This window comes from Camarhynchus parvulus, chromosome 2 (assembly GCF_901933205.1).
Source record: "Camarhynchus parvulus chromosome 2, STF_HiC, whole genome shotgun sequence".
In the NCBI taxonomy this organism is placed as follows: domain Eukaryota; kingdom Metazoa; phylum Chordata; class Aves; order Passeriformes; family Thraupidae; genus Camarhynchus; species Camarhynchus parvulus.
Window position 1 is genome coordinate 23,545,004 of NC_044572.1, and position 19,101 is coordinate 23,564,104.

At 38.1% G+C, this 19,101-nt stretch overlaps 1 protein-coding gene across 3 annotated transcripts in view; it reads left to right on the forward strand.

The window, feature by feature from the left end:
- The window catches only part of ANKIB1 (ankyrin repeat and IBR domain containing 1), an 89,336-nt gene that overhangs the window by 28,836 nt on the left and 41,399 nt on the right, over window positions 1-19,101 (forward strand). For all 3 annotated transcript variants that reach the window (XM_030943458.1, XM_030943460.1, XM_030943459.1), the window contains exons 2-3: window positions 3,940-4,205; window positions 17,172-17,472. In XM_030943458.1, the coding sequence (XP_030799318.1) occupies window positions 4,018-4,205; window positions 17,172-17,472 (489 nt within the window). In that variant the 5' untranslated portion in view covers window positions 3,940-4,017. The remainder of the gene's footprint in view (window positions 1-3,939; window positions 4,206-17,171; window positions 17,473-19,101) is intronic.

Genomic DNA, 19,101 nt, shown 5'->3' on the forward strand with positions numbered 1-19,101 from the left:
GGTTTATACAAAGAGGGAAGCAAGACCAGTGACATTGATACTGCACAGTACCCATGGGAGCCCAGGAACTGCTGAAACTGCTTTAGCAACACCTGAGTTCAGCTCTCCAGGTCTTTGAGGCTGACTGGCTGATAACCTTCCAGACCACTTCCCTGCCACCTGTGTCAGAGGAAATGTATGTGTTACATGCCCTTCGCCTCTAAAAAGACAAAATGACAGGCTGAAGGAGTGAACTAAGTTTCCTTTCCCTCAATGTCTGGTTCCATCTTTGCTCATTAACTTCCTGTTCTCTGAGAATGTAACAGGTTGGAAGCACTTCATGAAAGATAACTACACTAAAAGGCATCAGACTGGGCCCCTTTCAGCCATTCTCAGGTCAGAATTTTGTTGCATCAGCTGACATTTTGTCCTTTTTCTCCTTCAGTTGAAGCAGAGGCTTCTTTGGTGGTGGATGCAATGGGGCTGCTTGCTGAAAGATGAACTGATGGCTGTAAATGGGCAGATCTTGAATATTTTATGGAAGGGCACTCATCAACTACAGTAGCTTGAGAGAGGCAGCAGCTGTCACATCTTTCTTTCTTCTGGGCTTCCAAACATACTGGGAGCCACTGTTAGAGCCAGGGTACAGAGACAGCTTCTCCCTTGTCTTCCTGTGTTTCTGCTGACCTGTTTAATTGCAATTCAGAAAACAAAAAATACTACTGTGTGGCCCACCAAATTTCCAAAGCATAAAAGGCTAGTAATGCCTGTTGTAGTGTTAAAAATGAAAAACATTGCGGATATTGTATGAAGGTGACAGACATTTATATAGTTTATCATATCATGTGTTTTAAGTAGAGAATTGTTTTCTGGGTTAATTTTGACCCTGTCACTTCTCTCCTTCCATTCTTCCAGAGATCAGTTTCTTGCTATCACATCAAATATAAGCTGTTTGCCATCACCTGAAGGGCCTTCATTGACTATCCCCATTCTATCATCTTTCATTTTATTTTGATAATGTGATGGCTATATTTACATTAGCCTTTGCTAAATTTTAAATTTAGCATTCACCTCTGCATTCATTCTTGGGTTTGTGTTGGAGTTCACATGTGTCTTTAAAGCCATATGATACCTCTGTCTCATAATCCTTCTTAAAATTCTCCCTTTCCTTTGACTGAGATTCATTTCCCTTGGAGTCTGGTCCTTTTATACAAACAAGTCTTTTACTCTTTTTATTTCATTCACCTTTCTGTATTATGTCTGTGTCATATTCAGCCCTTTATTGGACACCTAGGCTGTCAGCTTTTTTAAAGAAAGCAGATGTCACTGCTGTTTTCAGTAACTTATATGGTGCAGTCTGCAAATTCCTAAAATTTCTGGATGATATGATAATGTACATAATAGTTCAAGCAATGTGCCTACATCTTTTATATTAGTAGTCACTGATGACAGTCCAACATTCTAATATATCCATACTGCATCAAAAGTAAATAAAGTTTATTCCGTGTACAAAAGAATTAATGATTTTTGCCTTTTCTGCACAAAAATGTCTTGAGCTTTTTAGCTCACCCCATAGAGACCCTCACTTCTCCCATGTATTTCCATACCCCTGCCTAAATCCATTCAGATCTCATCTTCACATCTCAACAGAACCACCCTGTCCCAGATTTCTCTCAGGTGCCTAGGGGCACCATTTTATCTCCTTCCACTCTCAGTGTTCTCATTCATCCCTACCCAGGTTTGTTTAATGTTCCAGTTTGGGCAAGAAGCAGCGTGTTATGCAGCTGATGCAAGTGATCTGTGTGCTAATTTTCAGAAATAAATGCATGGAAATCAGTGCTGTTACATTCTAATTTCAAATGATTTGTGCTTTTCTTAGTGTTACAGCCATTAGTGGGGTCTTCATTATTGATTTCCATAGCAATCCTGATATCTTTTAGGCATTTGTTCTCATTAATTTAGTTTATAGTCTTGAGAGCTACTGGTGGTAGATAGGGATTTACAGATAATATAATACCACAAACTAATCTTGTTAAACTTAAGTGAAATTATTCTTTCAAGTTATTCCTGAGATCCTGTCTGTTGAATGTAGTATGAACTGCTGGCTGACTGAAAAGAGTATAGAACTTTCTTCATAGACTAAAGGGTTCACAGACTAAAGCCTGAAACTACCAGTATGTAGAGTAATGCATCTAGTTTTGCATCTGAAAACACATTAATTTATGGCACTGCGAGTCGTGACATAGTAATGTGAGTATGCAGGGACTTCCTTGAAGAATATAAATATTATATCTGCGCAATATCTGCATGTTTGTATTTTAATATATGTCAATGACAGAAGGATACAAAATGCTGCAGAATCTGTAGCGTGATTGAATAATCTAGGTTTTGGTTTGTGGATATAACTAGATATATGAAGGATGTCCATTTGCATTTGGATGAGTGCTTACTTGGTTCTTCTTTAGGTAACTCTGGTCTCAGACAACATGTTTAGTACGTGGAGGCAGCTGATACAGCAGAGTCATTGCTGCCTCACAGCAGCTCAAAATAAGGGTTGCCTTACCACAATTTTGTAGGACAAAGGATTAAAATCAAGGCCACCAAGGCCACCTCCCTCCTTCTTGAACAGACTGACCATGCTGATGAGGCAACTGGTGATGACGGCTCTGGGGAAACAAAAGTGTCACTGCAGCTGTTCACCAGGCTTCCTCAACTGCTTTTGGTGTGAGTTTTATCCACATCCTGATTCCCTTGGATTCTCTGCAGCTCTAGAGCCCTTGGATTCCTCTGTTTTGTCTGTCTTTAAGGCTGGAGGGGCACCAGTAACTGTGTTGGAAAGCCAGTGTAGAAATAGTAGCTTTGAGATAGTCCCAACAAGTTGAAGGTATCGTACTGGGCAGCTCCTGCCCTGTCTGATTTTATGTGCACAACATAGCCTCAATCCCCTAACCTGCTGTGCCTGGCATATTTGGATCCCTGTGTGTGCTTTGTGGGGTGAAAGGTCTGGCATGGAGCAGTGTGGATGGGATGACTCATGCACAAAAGGGACCTCCTAGAAGGTTCACTGTGCTACCAGCTGCAGCCGGTGCTGACTCCCCTGTCTGTGCCTGACATAAACCAACGTGCTCTCTGCAGCTGCACATCCAGATAAGCTCCTGCTGTCCTGTGTCATGAGCAGAGATGCTCTGTCTGCCCTGTCTTTTTGCAGCTTAATCTGCTGGGTGCCTCCATCAGGTAAATGTGAGAGGCTGGGGAGCACAGCAGCTGGAAAGTACTTCAAAGTACTGTAAGGTGCAGTTGGTTTGTGCCAGTATAAATGCCAGATGTTGTGTGGACCCGTCATTGTAGATCTAAGTGTAAGGAGCTAGGTGTTTAAGAGAGTCTATTTAGCAGAGCTGTTAAGATGGGGCCATGGTAATTCCTGTGTTCATGGGGATTCATCTTACTGGCACAGAAGGGTGCTGTGTACACTCACCTATACAAACTCAGGTGCTTTAAGCATATTTTAATATGATTTTCTTTAATTAAAAATTAAGCTAAGGTCTGCTTTATTGCATATTTTTGAAGAATTTTTCTTCCTTGTGTAAGAATTTTGCTTTAGATCTATGCTGTTTTTGAACATCTAATATTTAATTCATTTCTCATTCATGGAAATTCAATGTTCATGCCAGTCTTCTAATACAGGTCAATATTAGCCATTTCTTTTCCATAGGTTTCAAGAGTGTAAGTAGTGAAGATATTTGCAGAGGGAGAGAGATCCACAATTTATCAGGGACATGATCTGTGAAGGATTGGGAATTGGTGTGCATTTACCTAGAAAGATTTCAGCCATTCATGAAGAGAAGTACATAGGCCCTATGTACTACTTCTTCACCTGCCTATTTACAGTGCTCTGCATTTTTTTCTTTTCTGGGAAAAAGTATTTTACAGAATAACTGGAATGTTTTTCGTCTTTTTTAGGCTGTGAAGCATGTTACAGAACCATACAACAAGTGGATGAAGGGGAAAGGAAGTGCCATTGATAGCTAGGACAGCAACATGGGAAATACAACCACCAAATTCCGCAAAGCTCTTATAAATGGAGATGAAAACTTGGCCTGCCAAATCTATGAGAGCAACCCTCAACTCAAAGAAACTCTTGACCCAAATACTTCTTATGGAGAAACGTACCAGCACAATACTCCGCTCCATTATGCTGCTAGGCATGGGATGAATCGTATCCTGGGGTAAGCAGCATTTGAAATTTGGCTTGGCTGTGAAAAACTGACCTGAAAATGCAAGAGTGTTAGCCAGGTTATAAACACCTGGTGTGTGTGTGCATAGGTGTACACATATATGTGCATGTGTGTGTTGCACAGACAGAATTTGTAACAAGTTCGAGTAGTAATAGAAAACATGCAAATTAGTCTGTAATCACAGGCTGATAAACAGTCTTTAATTTTGTTTCAGTATCTGTTCCTTTCTTGTAAAATTAGTCTTGGGCAGTTTTACTTTGTTTCCTTATGACTCCTATATTATCATTCTTTGAAAATAGTGGCTGTTCTGCCATTCTTGATGTGTTTTCCTGTCTTTAAAGAATCTGTTTGCAAAGCTTTATGGATATTACCCTGATTGTAACTACTTCTAGATGGTACAATATATATTTATTCTTGCATTATTCAGGCAGCTTTTATTTTTTGAGTTGGATAATAACAGTGAACATTAATATCTTGATAATAAGTAAGTTTATTGTGCTGCAGTCAACATGGACAACAATCCCTAATATTAGCTATTTCCATTCTTTTGTATTTTTGTCAGTGGTCTAAGATCAATTAAGGATTAACATTTTACCCATGTCCAGACATTGCAGACACAAGCTATTCTCATCTAGTATTTTGTGAAGGTAGTACCAGGCAGACATTCCTAAACCTCTTCTTCAGTAAGCACTATTAGAGAGAATTTCATAAAGATCCTCTCTTCATATTAGGAAACAGAACAGAAAGAAATACTGAACTGTGTTATTGGTAATATTCTTTTCATTTTTGTGTTTATGTCTAAATGGACCTGTAGTATTCTTAAGGCTTGTTTTGTACCTCATATGCTGTAATTTACTAGCTTTCTGGCCTTTCACCATAATTTTTCCCAGTGTTTTAGATTCATCTAACCAGATTTTTATTCTATAATTTCTAATTTACCTCAATTTTGGCTAAATATTTTTCTCTTCTTCCCTATGTATTCTGTATTTCTGTTTTAAATTTATTTTCATTTTATCACTGACACTTTTTTTGTTTATTTTTCCCCCATTCCTTATTCTTGAATTATAGAAAAGAGTTAACTAAAATTAATTTAAAATAGTGTCCAGTTTTTACTTACACTTTCCATATGATTTTTTCCTCTGAGATTTTCAGATTTCTCTCAAGAAAATAGCTCTTAAGAAATTATAGCCTCATTGAGACAACAAGGGCACATGAAATTGCACATATGAAAAGAAATAGTCATAATTACTGACTTCTGAGCAGCGCATTAGTTAAATCATATTGCATCATTATGATGGAATCTCAAATAACTGCTTTGTATTTTATTTTTAAAAGTCATTTAGAAATGTTGTTTTGCTGCTAGCTACATAGGACCTTCAACATCTAAGTCTCACAGGAGAACTTCTTTTTTCACATTGCAAACTAAATGATCAAAAGAATAATTCTTTTGCCTTGTTAGAATCAAGGGTTTGTAATACATTTTTTGTCCCTAAACATAAGGTAGGTTCCTTTATCTGCTGGAGTCTGGCTCTGAAAACCCAGACTGTTAGAATTGTAGCACTTTTGAGGAATAATTTACTGAAGTGTTTTTACTATTAAGTTTTCTGATATCTTTCTAAGGGCTTCTCTTTAAGATGTGCTCCACATAAATGTGGCCTTTTTATCTAAATAAAGTAGTAAAAGTGAATAAATATAAGCCTTAGAGTGTGTCTGTTTGCTAAGTTGATAGCAGAAAGGGCACAAGTGCTCTGGAGTTAAGTTGCTTCTTTTTGATGCAGAAAGTCCTGGATATGGCAGGGGTTAAATGAACTGATTTTTAAAAGGAGTGCTTTGATTTACTGATAAAGTTCAGCACCTAAATATAAATTAATTTTAATCTCTTTCTATTTTGAGAGAAATTTACAATTATGAGATGTCTATAGTAGTATAATTTATGTTTATGTCTTCATAAACCATTTTAAATATTGGGGAATCTGTAGCACCACTAACTACAAGCTGTAGCATTTACTTGCATGCACACCATATAATCCAGTTTTTCATTATAGGCAATAGTATTATTGGGGGGTGGATATGAACTGATGTGTTTACAGTTTACTGTGTGAGATTTTCTCAAGATAGAGTAGTGTGATGCAGTTGTTGGTACACCTTTTGCATTACAGAATGCATTGAGAGAGATATTTTGGGATGTTTAGAAATATCCTATCTGGCAGTGCTGAGGGTGGTGGGACTGGCCAAAAGCACAGTGAAAGCACCAAGTTTGCAGTGAAAGGGACTTGGGGACATCCTACTGCAGTCATCTCAGAAGGAAAGAACCAAGAAACTGGGGAAGAGGTGAAAGGTCACAAAGCAAAACTGCCAACCTGCACAAATTTGATTTAATCCAGCATGAAGTCTACTGGCAGAAGCTTAAGCCAACAAAAATTTCTCAATGATTTCGAGCTTCTCAGTTATTATGCAGCAAGTGTCTGAGTCATCTGGCTGCTGCACTTTTCATCCAATATTTACAGCCCAGAAACAGGATCAAGATGTAAAAATTTGAAAATTTGCTGTTAATTTCTTTTCACAAGATCCAGCAAGATTTTGTTTAAAATGCTAGGATTGTTTCTTGATCATTTTAATGAGTATCATAGGAAACTTTAGTATACTAGGAATGTTGAAATAAAAACCAAAACATAGTCAATATTCCATTAATGTATAACTTGGTCTGCAGCCCTGAATAATGTTTACCTGACATACCAGTTTGTTTTAACATAGCATTTAATGTTTAAAAACAAAAGATTGCTGACCACAGCTAATTAGCTCAAACAAGAATTTTCGAAGACTTGATCTCAGGCCAGTAAGCTCATCAGCAGAGAAGAGCCTAAGGCTGGCACAGGATAACCCTCAGCCCCCAGCTGTGGCGCCTGTCAGGAGGAGTTGGCAGAAGGGCATTGTACTGGGTTCATGGGGCAAGGTTTTGGTAGCAGGGGGCTGCAGGGATGGTGTAGTAAACTCTGTGGACATAGGTAAAGCCCCATGGAGAATTGAATAACAGGAATGCTGAGACAGCCACTTTAGTTCCCGTCTCCCTGACCCCCGCCCCAAAGCTTATCCCTGTAACCCTATAGGCTGTGTTACTTTAACCCTTACTATTGGTCAAATCTGGATCCCCCTGAAACCTATAAAAGAGGCATATTTTAGCCCATTCGGGACAAGAAGAACGGACCCGGGACCCTTTGCAGATCCCCTCAATAAAACCATCGCTGCAGAACCCCCAAGTGCCTCTCCTTCTCCTCTCTCGCCGTCTGCTACAGCCTCAGCCCAGGAGCACCCCTGCCCAGCAAGCAAGAGCTGAAATCCTAAGAGCTTGCAATCACTGTAAGAGCTGACAACCACCATGCTTGCTAGAGGGTAGCCCCGAGGCGTTGGCCTGAGCTAAGCCTGGCATTCGGGCACCCGGTCCCCCTGGGGACTGCACTCCCGAGATAATAAGGCCAGAACTGAGCCTTTATTATAGGATGGCATCTCTGAGAAGAGATCAGTGTGCCCCACAACAGGCACAGCTGGTGTCTGCCAGCTCCAAACCTGCCCCACCACTGGCCAAAGCTGAGACTGTGGTGATGCTGGTGGTACCTCTGCATACTTAGGAAAGGATGAAAAATGCTGCACAGCTTCTGTGAGAGAGGAGTGAAAAAAATGAGGGAAACAGCCCTGCAGAGAGCCCAGGCCAGAGAAGGAGGGGCAGGAGGTGCTCCAGGCACTGGAGCAGATTCCCCTGCAGCCCGTGGTGCACGCTGTGCTGGGGCTGGATGGCCTCCCACAGCCCCTGGACATCTACAGAGAGCAGAGATGCACCCACAGCTCCTGGAGGACCCCACAGCAGAACAGGTGGATGTGGCCTGAAGGAACCTGCAGCCCATGGAGAGCCCATGCTGGATCAGGCTCCTGGCAGGAGCAGCCCACAGAGATGCAGGATTTCTGGCAGGACCTGTGACCCTGTGGGGACCCGCACCGCTGCTGTGTGTTTCTGAAGGACTGTGCCCTGTGGAGGAACCCACACTGGAGCAGTTCATGAAGCACCCACCTAGGAATTTTGAGAGCTTTATACAACATCCACACTGGTCTCATCCCACTACAAACATTTATCCTGCTTCCCTATGAATTAAGGTCTTGACAGAAGATTCATATTTAAGGAGGTAGTATAAATTTCACTCCCTAAATGTGTATAAAAATATTACAGACAAAGCGCACTGGAAACATGTTTTCCTTAGAAAAGGCAGTCTTCAGATGATCAAGCACATCCAATGCCCTCAGGCTTCTTGTTTTTCTTTTTTGCCTAATGGATGTTTTAGACCATCTGACTGCTTAGTTTGAAAGAATTGCTATCAATGTGGAAAGTTACTCACTGGAGTCTGGCTGTTGGTGAAGCACTCCTGAGCTATGACAAGAGAACAGACTTTCCAGAGGCTGCTTGAGATGGAGAGACTGGAAATCATGAGGACTTGCTTGACGTTGAAAGGAAAAAAAACCCTTTAGATAAACTGTCATTTTGCAATATATGTGGTGTGACTTTCAGTTTTGCAGCTTTGCTGGGAAGCTTTTTGGATCAGTGACAGATTTTCCTCATTGTGTGTTTCGTAGTGCTATATCTGAGCACTTTGTGGGTATTCAAGCCAAAAGTGGATTGTTATAGCAGTTGCTGCTGGTCCTGGCCTGAAGAGGGGGGAGGAGGAGATGACAGAAACATGGAACTCTGGGGAGACAGGACAGGTTTACAAAGCTGATTTTTTCCTAGAACAAGAAAAACAAGACTTTCTTGTTACAGAGATTCTGGAAGTTGAGGTGACTGCTGGAACTAAAGAAAAAAAAAATCAAACTCAAACCTACTTCTCTTAACATTCTTGATGTCTGCCATTCAGTAATAGTGGTCAAGCAACTCTGGCAATGAAGGCATAGCTAAGCCAGTCAGAGAGAAATGTTGGTAAATGTGCCTCGGATTTGTTCATAGGCAATATTTCTTGTTTCATTACTATAATTTGGGAAATATATTTCTTCAGAAGAATGACAGAACATCAAAATAGTGATTTCCTCTAGGCTATGCATCTCTTGCAATTTCAGCTACGGTCCCCTTCTGTTCTGCCTGTTAAAGAGATTTCAATAAGGACTGGACCAAGCAATTGTAATGCAGTCCAAAAAAAGTATGTTGATATTTCCAGCATGTTATGGAGGGTGAATTTGCCAGAAAACTTGTTGACCCCAAAGGGAATGCTGCATTCGTCACAGCACATTCAGGAATGTCTCTTCCCATGCCAGGTTTTGTTGGCTTTTCATCCATTTGCAGTCATGGTGAAAATTAGTTTTTGGATAGTTTTGAGGGACATGTGTGTAGACTGTTTTTCAGAACAAGATTTCCCCGAAGTTTAGAGGTTATTAGAGGATTTTTATGCTGCAAAAATAGATGTTAAGGAAAAGTATTGATGAAAACCCTGTTCTTTGCGGGTCATCTGGCTTTAGAGAAGTGCTGTAGTTGCTTGTTTTCTGATAAGGTTGAAGCTGCTCTGAATTTTTGATATTGTTTTTTTCTGGAGATGGAAATCAAAAAGAGGCTACTTCACTGTTTTGACAGACAGAAGTTCTGTAAATATTTAAACTTTGAGATGCAAATAGACCTAAATGATTCATGCTGAAATCTTCAGAAAGGTGCTAAAATTCATATTTTTTCTTTATTAAATTTTTGAACATCAATTCAATGCTTTGACAGTAAGTCTAGTGTTCCTTTTAAAATTGCTTTCCTAACAGTACTTCTAATCTAAATGTGAGCAAAAGAAAAATAATGAGGTTCATAGCAGCTCTTTGTCTAATAAGGGCAAATGGGAAAAATGTGGGGTTATTAACCAAAAGTACAGGATCCCAGTGTAAGGAAATTTGTATTGAGTGTATGGATGTTTTCAAGTAGGTGGTTCAGAAAACAACTGGAGGAGTTCTTTCTTTCCTCCTTTTTTTTTGGTCATCATGGTAATTCTTTGAATTACTACATTTGCTTGGTGTTTTCCAATTTTAAAGCTCATTTGGAAGAAAAATCATGAAGGCATAATACTTGCCTAAGCTACTGTTCTAAAAGTAGGTTTTTTAAGTTTTGGCATCTGATTTTAATACAAAAGAAAACCACCCAACTATATTCCCTTTCTTCTGCATTACAAAATAATTCTGTTCTGGTTTAATAACTTAAAGTGTATGATACACTACTTCATCTGAATAATTTATTAGAATGTCATTGTCTAGATCATTCACTTTGAGCAACAGAAAGCAAGCTTGTTTTTAATTATCAACAATTATACAGATAACCATTTCAAACATACTTCTGTTGAAATTAATTTTATTCAGAAAAGTAAGTATGTCTCCACTGGAATTATTCATACTCGGTCTCCTTTATAGTCAGTATAGACATTGGTAATAAATCTAGTCAGAATAATTAGTGAAGGCAACAGCACAATTCATGTATTGTGAAGGTGACCATAAAGTGTTTTAAATTAAGGGTGTGCCAGCAGTGCCTGTTTCTTCCCATTGATTCAAAGGGGATTTAAGAGAATTGGATCAGCTGTAGTTGTCTGCACCGTAGGTCACCAGAGCTGAGAAGATGAATCTCATCCTACGTTATACTAAATATGTAAAATTGAATAGTAAGCACCTGCAAAGTTGTAAATTGAAAACTTTGATGATTTTACAATATGAGACATGAATGCTTCTTGTGGGCAGTACTGCTTGTGGTATAGTGTTAAATGTTTTCCTTAGGTAGTGTGTGGTGACTGATCAATGCAGTGTTTGGATCTGTCCAAGTGGGAGCATAGGTGTTTATCAAATTGCTTTGTTGTCATTGCACTCAGCTGCTGAATTGGTTCTGTAAGGTCCTTTTTAGATTAGTCATTTTGTGTTGTGAGTCTTGGTCACCTTTCAAATTCATTGGAATATGAAATACTGAAGGGAGCTCTTGATTAGATGAAGGAGAATAATAAATTAAGAATATGATCTCACAGGGCTTTGTGGGCATGTATATAAAGAAGCAGGAGGACCAAGTGAATTGAAGTGCCCCTGATTTCAGTAGCAGAGCATCTGACTGGCTGGTAGAAAATAGTAATTTATAAGGTCATTTTCATCATAGTCAGTCTAAAAAGAAGTCAAGATGATGGACAAAGTATGAATAGGAAGCCTTTAAAAGTGATTGAGTTTTTGCTGTGACTAAGTCCTGGAGAAAACTGCCAAAGACAGAAAAAAACAGAGGAGACAGAAGAGCAGCCGCAGATGTGAAGTAGCAGCAGTAGCATTTGCTTTGTTTCTCAAAGGCTGCCACCCAGTTGGGCACTGTCTTCTAAAGTACAGTAAGGCAGGCTGAAAAAGTCAGATCTTTATCTGGCTGACTGTTGCTTTCCTTTCCCTAAAGCTGAAAATCTCAGTTATGAGCAGTTCTCACTGAGCAGACCTGTGTGGCCTCCCAAGGTATCTTCCCTGATGTTCCTCATTACTTCCTCACAAAATGCAAAACAGAAAGTAGACTTTATCCTAATCACAGTCTGACGTACAAGCAAAGATCAAAAATGAGTCAGCTGCTATGTTTTTAGGTCTTAAAGCTGACTTTTTTCTGTCTGACTTCGATTATTTGAACCTTAGTAGGTTAGAGACGTGATGCTTATGAGGTTGTTGCTCACAGCACAGCCTTTGCTCTCCAGTTACAGCTGCCACTCTTGAGTGTGTTATTGTTTCTTCTTGCTGCTAGGTTTTTTTGCACCCAGAGGAAACTGTTCTAATTTTACTTTCCTTGGTGGAAATCACACATTGGAGAGTAAGACTGCTTTGTTAGTGGTTGGGGAAATGAGATCTATTAATGCAGTACACTCTTAAAGGTTTCTTATTCTGTGTTGTCTGTTCTCCTCAGTAGAGCCGTTGTGAACATTTTACCACAGACAAAGTAAAATTTTCTTTGGTTTATAGAGGAGTACAGCTTTGGTCCTTGCCAACCAGAATGACCATATCTTTATTTCAGCTAATTTTGTTGCCAGGTAGAGTTTGTGACTCTGTCAAGTTGACTGGTAAATTCTGAATCATTGCGTCAAATGGCTTCACTTCACCCTGGGGTTAGAGGCACATGTTGCCTTCCTTACCAGAGAGATCTGTTGGCTCAAATTTTTCAGAAATAACTCATTAAATTTTATATCTAATTGCAAAATCCAAGAAAAATATTCAGTGACATTGTATATAGACACAGTTATCCTTTTGGCCAAGGTACAGATCATGGATTATTTGATTTTTTTAAATTCACACTTTTTTTTCTATTTAATGTAATAAAGTTATGTCATTGGGACATGTAAGGAAAATAATTAGTGTCATTAAAGATAAAGTGACATACAAATTGAAAACATTTTTATGGTGAGAGAGATAAAGATAACATGATTTCCGTAATTCATTTATGGTTTTAAAGAAATATAAGTGATGCAAAGCTTGATAGTATGCACTGTGTAATTTCTTCATTATTGCTATGTAAATAATATTAACACTAGATAGCATACACTGCCAGGTCATTTACAAACTGATGCAAAGATAGTTGTCCCATGAAGAAATACAAATCTGTGTTTAAAAGGTGACAATGAGCACACTTGTTGGTAATTTCATTATTATTATTTCATCTCACATTTGTCTGTGACCAATCTAAAACTAATAGTCAACAGTTATGTGGGAAGAGAATTCAGCGTGGATAGTCTCAGAAAAATCTGTGTTCAGAGGAAGAATTTGGAGACAAGGCTGGAAGGATGGCACCTAGAATTAGTTCTAGCCATCAAGAGATGTATATAAGAAAGGACCAGAGACAGAGATGCAAATCACACAGATTTTACTTTACAGAGGACTGTCACAAAGCTGCTGGTAAGCAGCCAGCTTCACTGGAAGCCACTTCTGATTTGGCATTCAGCTCTATTTCTTTTGAAATCCCACTCAGAATATTGAAATAAAAGCCAGAAGAGGCATGGGATCTTGGAAACAGTATTCCTGACTGTCCAAGGGAATGCTAAACTTAAGTAACTCGTAAATAAAAACCATAGTGTTCTGGTTACAAGAAACAGAAGTAATTCATACATTTTTGTATTAGGAATTGTTTAATCTCTGTTTTGGTGCTGCTGTTCCTCCTAACAGTCGTAGGAACCATAAATAAAGCATAATTTTTCTTTGGCCTGCAGTATAACAAATGTAAGGATTAATGTAAGAAATGCTTAAGAATCTTAGTGAAACAGAGAGAAACTTTGAAGTACTAATAAATAACTTTCTAGCACTGTATAATGAATAACAATAATTATATTTACTGGATGTGCCTTTCAACATCGGGTAAAAAACAGTACTCTTCCCAAAATTATTTAAAAGAGTAATGACTAAAAAGATTTATTCAAGTGGTTACTGGTACACTGTGGTTGTTTTCTTCTATTTGGGAGAAAAGTACTTTTAGTGAAATAATCATAGTTATTCAAGGTTGAATGCATCAGTATTGACCTACTGTGTTGAAAGCTGAATGATTCAATAATTGTATGAATTAGTTCATTGCAAATGAGTTTAAATTACTGGATAACATGACTTGGCTCTTCTATATGTTGTTGTAACTCATGGCTTACCCATACTTCTCTTAATGCTCTTAAAATTCTTCTGTTAATACTAATATTTCTCTTAAAGCTGTGAGCTTTAGGTTCATGCCTGCACTAGAGTTTGCAGTGTAACTTCCTTTAGCAAGCTGTACTTAATAGGACTGTCTACTTTATACAGTATATGCCAGTGTTTTGCTTTCAAAAATTGTTACTTTCACTGTCTTTGAGCATATTCAGACATGCTTTAGCCTCCAGCTGTCAGAACTAGTTTTATAGTTTCATTTTACACGAGTTTTTAATTTTTTTTCCACACTTGGGTATATTTTTGTATAATTTTTTATGCATACAAATAGAACATAGAATTACAGAATGGTTTGGATTGGAAGAGACCTTAAAGATCATCTAGTTTCAGCAATGTGTATCTATATATAGCTAAAATATATATAGCATTTGTTTAGAGAGAGAAATAAACTGTAAATATGGTGATTTTCATGCCCCAAACATCAAAGACTTTACCCAAACCTGAAGAAATAATTGTGTTGTTAGTTTCCCCAAGTGAGGACATGTCCCAGTTGTTTATTATTCAAGTTCCCAGCCTTGTGATCTTGAGTTTCTTGCTGGTTTTTTTTTGCAAATACAGATAGTAGTAGGTGTGAGTGTTATAGCCCTTTCCTTTTTGTCACTTTTTCAACACTTTTATGATACTTTTGTCACCTCGAGTTTGGATTCTGCAAAATGCTACAGATTGCAGCAAAATCTGGAAACTGCAACTAGAGTAAAGTCTGTCTGCCTTGTGGTTAAGTGATATTTCCCATAGGCAATGCATATTTTCACTCTTTCAGTACATTTCCAGGCAAAATTTAGCTTCTCATGCCTCTGAAGTTGTGAGCCAAATTGCAGGGATCTACAGCCCTGCTCTGTGAGAGTCTTATGCACCAAATACCACTGTTAAAAATGGAGCCTTGTTGAGTAATGAATCTGTGGATGTAAAATGTATTGCCCATTTTTGGATACTAGACATTGCTAAACTTTAAGTCATGGGTTTGGCTGGGCTCTTCAGGACTGGCTTGACTTCCCGTCATGCTGAAGAGCTGATCATATCCAAGTGCCTCTATAGAATCTATCTTCTTGTCCCCATCTTCTTCTCTCTCTCCTTCCCATTTCTCTCTTTTTGTCTTTGACTTTCCCACCTTCCTTCCCCTCATTTCTTTCTGTCTCTAGCTTAATACTCTGTAAAGCTAATTCAAACAAACAAATGCACTTTGGATAGTGTTTGATACTGGTTAGTCTTACCATGTCATGTAATTGGCTCTGAAGCATTTTGCTTGTGTAGCTAAATCCCTTCCCTCTGAAAACAAACAAAAAACCTCAAGGAAACAAAATATGCTGTTACTTTTTTTGACAAGATCTTTTATCTCAAGTTTGGCATATTCATGTTTCCTAACAAATCTATCATGTCAGCTATCATGGAATGAAAGAGAGATTTCTCTAAGGAACATTTTTGCTGTCAAAATAGGGCAACGTAGAGGAGACTATTTTGTGTTTTCCTCTGTATACTTTGTTGCCATGTATTTAAAAGAATGGTGTTTTAATAATAAGCTTTATTTTAAATTCAAACCACTCAGAGATTTTCAGGAGGAAGAAAGGATGGAAATCCAACTGACCAAACAGCTATCAAGACGTTCTTCCATTGCAGGACCAGATCATCTGTGTCTAGTTTTTTCTACTGAAATACTTGTCCAAACTATTTTCAATAATATCTGAAAGGGTAATTCCCAGATACCCTGTATAGCCTCTTCCTTTATTAATAAAATCGTTTCAGGATTATTCTTTGTCCTGAACAAAGTATGAGTGAACTCTGAGAAAGGTGGTAGGTATGCAGGGACAACAGAAAGAGGAGATGGCATTTGGACTTGTAGCTATAACATAAGGCAATAATTGAGGTAAATAACTTTTTTTTTCCTTTTCAAATTGGGTAAGTTTGTTAAGTTCTTCTCACCCCTGTTCACAAGGAGTAATATTGTCTGATTTTGTATGTAGGCAGCGCCTGCTTTCAGGTGGCTGATCTGCCTGCAAGTGGTTGAAACTGGTTTTCATTAGTCTTAGGGGTGTGGTCAGGGAGGGTGGAACCTGGTCCCTGCACTAACTTAATGGGGTTCCAGAGTAACCCCATTTTTTCATATTTGCAAACTGTTTGGAGTCAGGGAACAGCCTGGAGAGGAGACACACAGTGACTTCTGTGGGCTTGGTGTGTGAGAGGGTTTATGGGAACAGTGCAGGCATTTTTGCAGTGACTTCTTGAATGCATGTGCCATGCCTCAGATTGAGCTTGGTATTACCTTGCTGGGAACCTGAGGGAACAATACCTGTTATTCCTCCCTTCACACAGAGTTCTTTTACCATTGCTGTCTCTTTGACCCCAGTCCTTCAAAGAGGGGATCTTTCCTCTCTGTCATTGCCTACCATTTACTCTCCCTTAAAAAAAATATTTCAGTATACCTCAAAAGGCTAAGGCATGTTTGGATGCACAGGGCTTGTGTGATTTGTCTCAGTTTTTCCATTTCAGATCTGGATTGTAATTTCTATAATACTTGCTGGCAAGAAGCAGCAAGGGAGCTGTATTGTGTCAGGTGGTGTTTTGAGAGATTGAGATATTGTTGTGATCCTAAGAATCAGCCTGTTGTTCACCTTTCATTCCTAAGGTGATTCTTTTTGCTGGTAATATTGTCCACTTTGAACTGGCTCTAAAGTATTCAAGAGAACACTTAAATTCTTGCCAGCTTCTGTCACCTATATAGGGGAGAGTTTGCATTATGTTGTACTTCCATATTGAAAAAGTCAATAGTCATTCCTCAATGCATGCAGTGCTGGCAGGAATAGTATTTATAATATTTTAAGTAGTAAGTGCTGCATTTACATCTGACTAAAGATATGGCAAAGGAGAATGAATTTTTAACAAATTGCTCTGTCATTATCTATTTGCAAACTACCAAATTCACTACTATTCAGGACAGAGCAGAAGAAATAAAGTACTATTTCATCAATCTTGTGCCTTTAAAACATTTATCAAAATGCAGCAAAGAATGGTAGAATAAACTTTCTCATATCCTGACAAAGTAATTGTATATGGTACTTAGTGATATTTCAATAATTCATCCAGATCTTGGCTCTTGACTCCTAAGAGAAATGGAGCAGAGCTGTCCAGTGGTATTTCTCTGTTAAAGATCATTTGTCGCTAGCATGGGTGATCAAAATCTTTGCAAGAAGGAGAGTTGTCATAATCCACCATTCTCACTTCAAGGAAATGAATGGAATTGTGTGCTAATTAGTTTCCTTCCATTTCTTTCCGCTGTTGCAGAACTTTCCTTTTTGTTCGAGATGGAAACCCAAATAAAAGGAACGTGCACAATGAGACGTCAATGCACTTACTGTGTATGGGGCCTCAGATCATGATCTCAGAGGGAGCTCTTCATCCTCGCCTGACACGGCCCTCGGAAGACGACTGCAGAAGAGCTGATTGTCTGCAGATGATCCTGAAGTGGAAGGGAGCAAAGCTGGATGAAGGACAATATGAAAGAGCAGCCATTGATGCTGTTGATAACAAAAAAAATACACCTTTGCACTATGCTGCTGCCTCAGGGATGAAAACCTGTGTTGAGGTAAAAGTTCATCTATAAATTTATATATGTTATGAGTAATTGATGTGCACAATGTTTCACAAAGTTTTTTTTCTTGGAGGAGGGAATCTGTTATGTTATATTGAATTAAGTTTTAATTCTATTTTTCATTAATTGGAAAAATTGCAAACATAAACAGCCCAAAACATACACTGTAAAGAAAAATGAACAAAATTGATTACAATACGTTAACTTCATGAAAAGAACTCCTCGACATGAAGACTCATGTAGGCATATAAAAATTGGAATTAATTACAAGGCTGTAACAGTGGAGAAAAGGCTTTAAAGGTAGGCATAGACACCCTATATGTGTAAAGAGAAGTGAATTAACAACCTGAGAGAAAATTAGAACTCTTTTTATTTTGCTTTGCAGATGAGACTGGAAATGCTGTCCATGTTTCAAGAACAGATTTGATGTCTTTAATTTACAGTGTCCAGCTTTTTTAATGTTTGTGAAAGTAGTGGATAGTTACAAGTAATTTGGAATGACTTTCAAAGATTTTGCCTCAGATTTATTTTTAAACTATATGAAGTCAATGAGAAATAGTATTTAATTGTGCTGGTAATTTAATATAAAGAACATGAGCAGACATCTAACATTTTCAAAAACAGCTAACATCTTCATAGGTCTGTCTATTTTAACATCAAGATTTGTATTTTCAATGGCAACAATTATTTCAGAGTTCAGCATTTGCATGTGAAGTTTACTTTCTTTTTCTTCTGTTCATAATTTCATGTTTACTCAAACTGTGCTCAGTAACTTACCATCATTGGCAAAGTTTAGCATCTCTGTTTTCACCTTCTCTTCTAGATAACAACTTCATATCTTAAACAGTCAGGTCCCAGAACTTCTGGGACTTCACTGGTGACCTCTCTCTGAAGTAAAAACCTGATGGATGTTTCCTAACATTCTCTGGAGCTGTTTTTAAGTATTGGTGTTACTTTTACCATCTTCTAATTTTGTACCATGAGATATTTAATCAGTAAACTGCGTATTATAATAAATAGTTCAGAAGTTTCATATTTGAGTTTCATTGGGTCTCTTGAGTACAAGTACCATCTGATGCTGGGTATTTATATTAGTATTTGGTTTATTGATTTTTCTAGAATGTCTTGTGCTGAATGACTTCAATTTGAAAGCCTTTCTTTTGTGTCCTGCATAAAGTGTGTATGGTACATCCACAGAGAATGCAATAGTTCATACCAATTTTCTGCTATATGTAGTATGAGATTGCTTTTACACTTTGTCCAGCAACCAACTTTACAAAATCATTGAAAGATTTACTGTATGATGTTTTAAAATTATTTATTCTGTTTTTATGCACATGGTATACAGATCAAAAAACTGTCAGAGTTTTGTTTGTTGTGATTTTGCATTTACCTTTCCTAGACTTTGTTCTTTACATATTGTTCATCAGGAGACAACTTCAGCTTCTTATTTTCCGTATGATTCTGTCCTGTTTGTCTCTCTTCCCAGATTCTTCTGATGTTTCTGGATTTTTTTCCACACTTACTTAGTACCACTTTTTGAAAGTAGGCAGTGGATTTCTTTACTTACTTAGTACTGATTTTCGAAAGTGGGCAGTGGATTTCTTGGGTTTTTATGGCTTT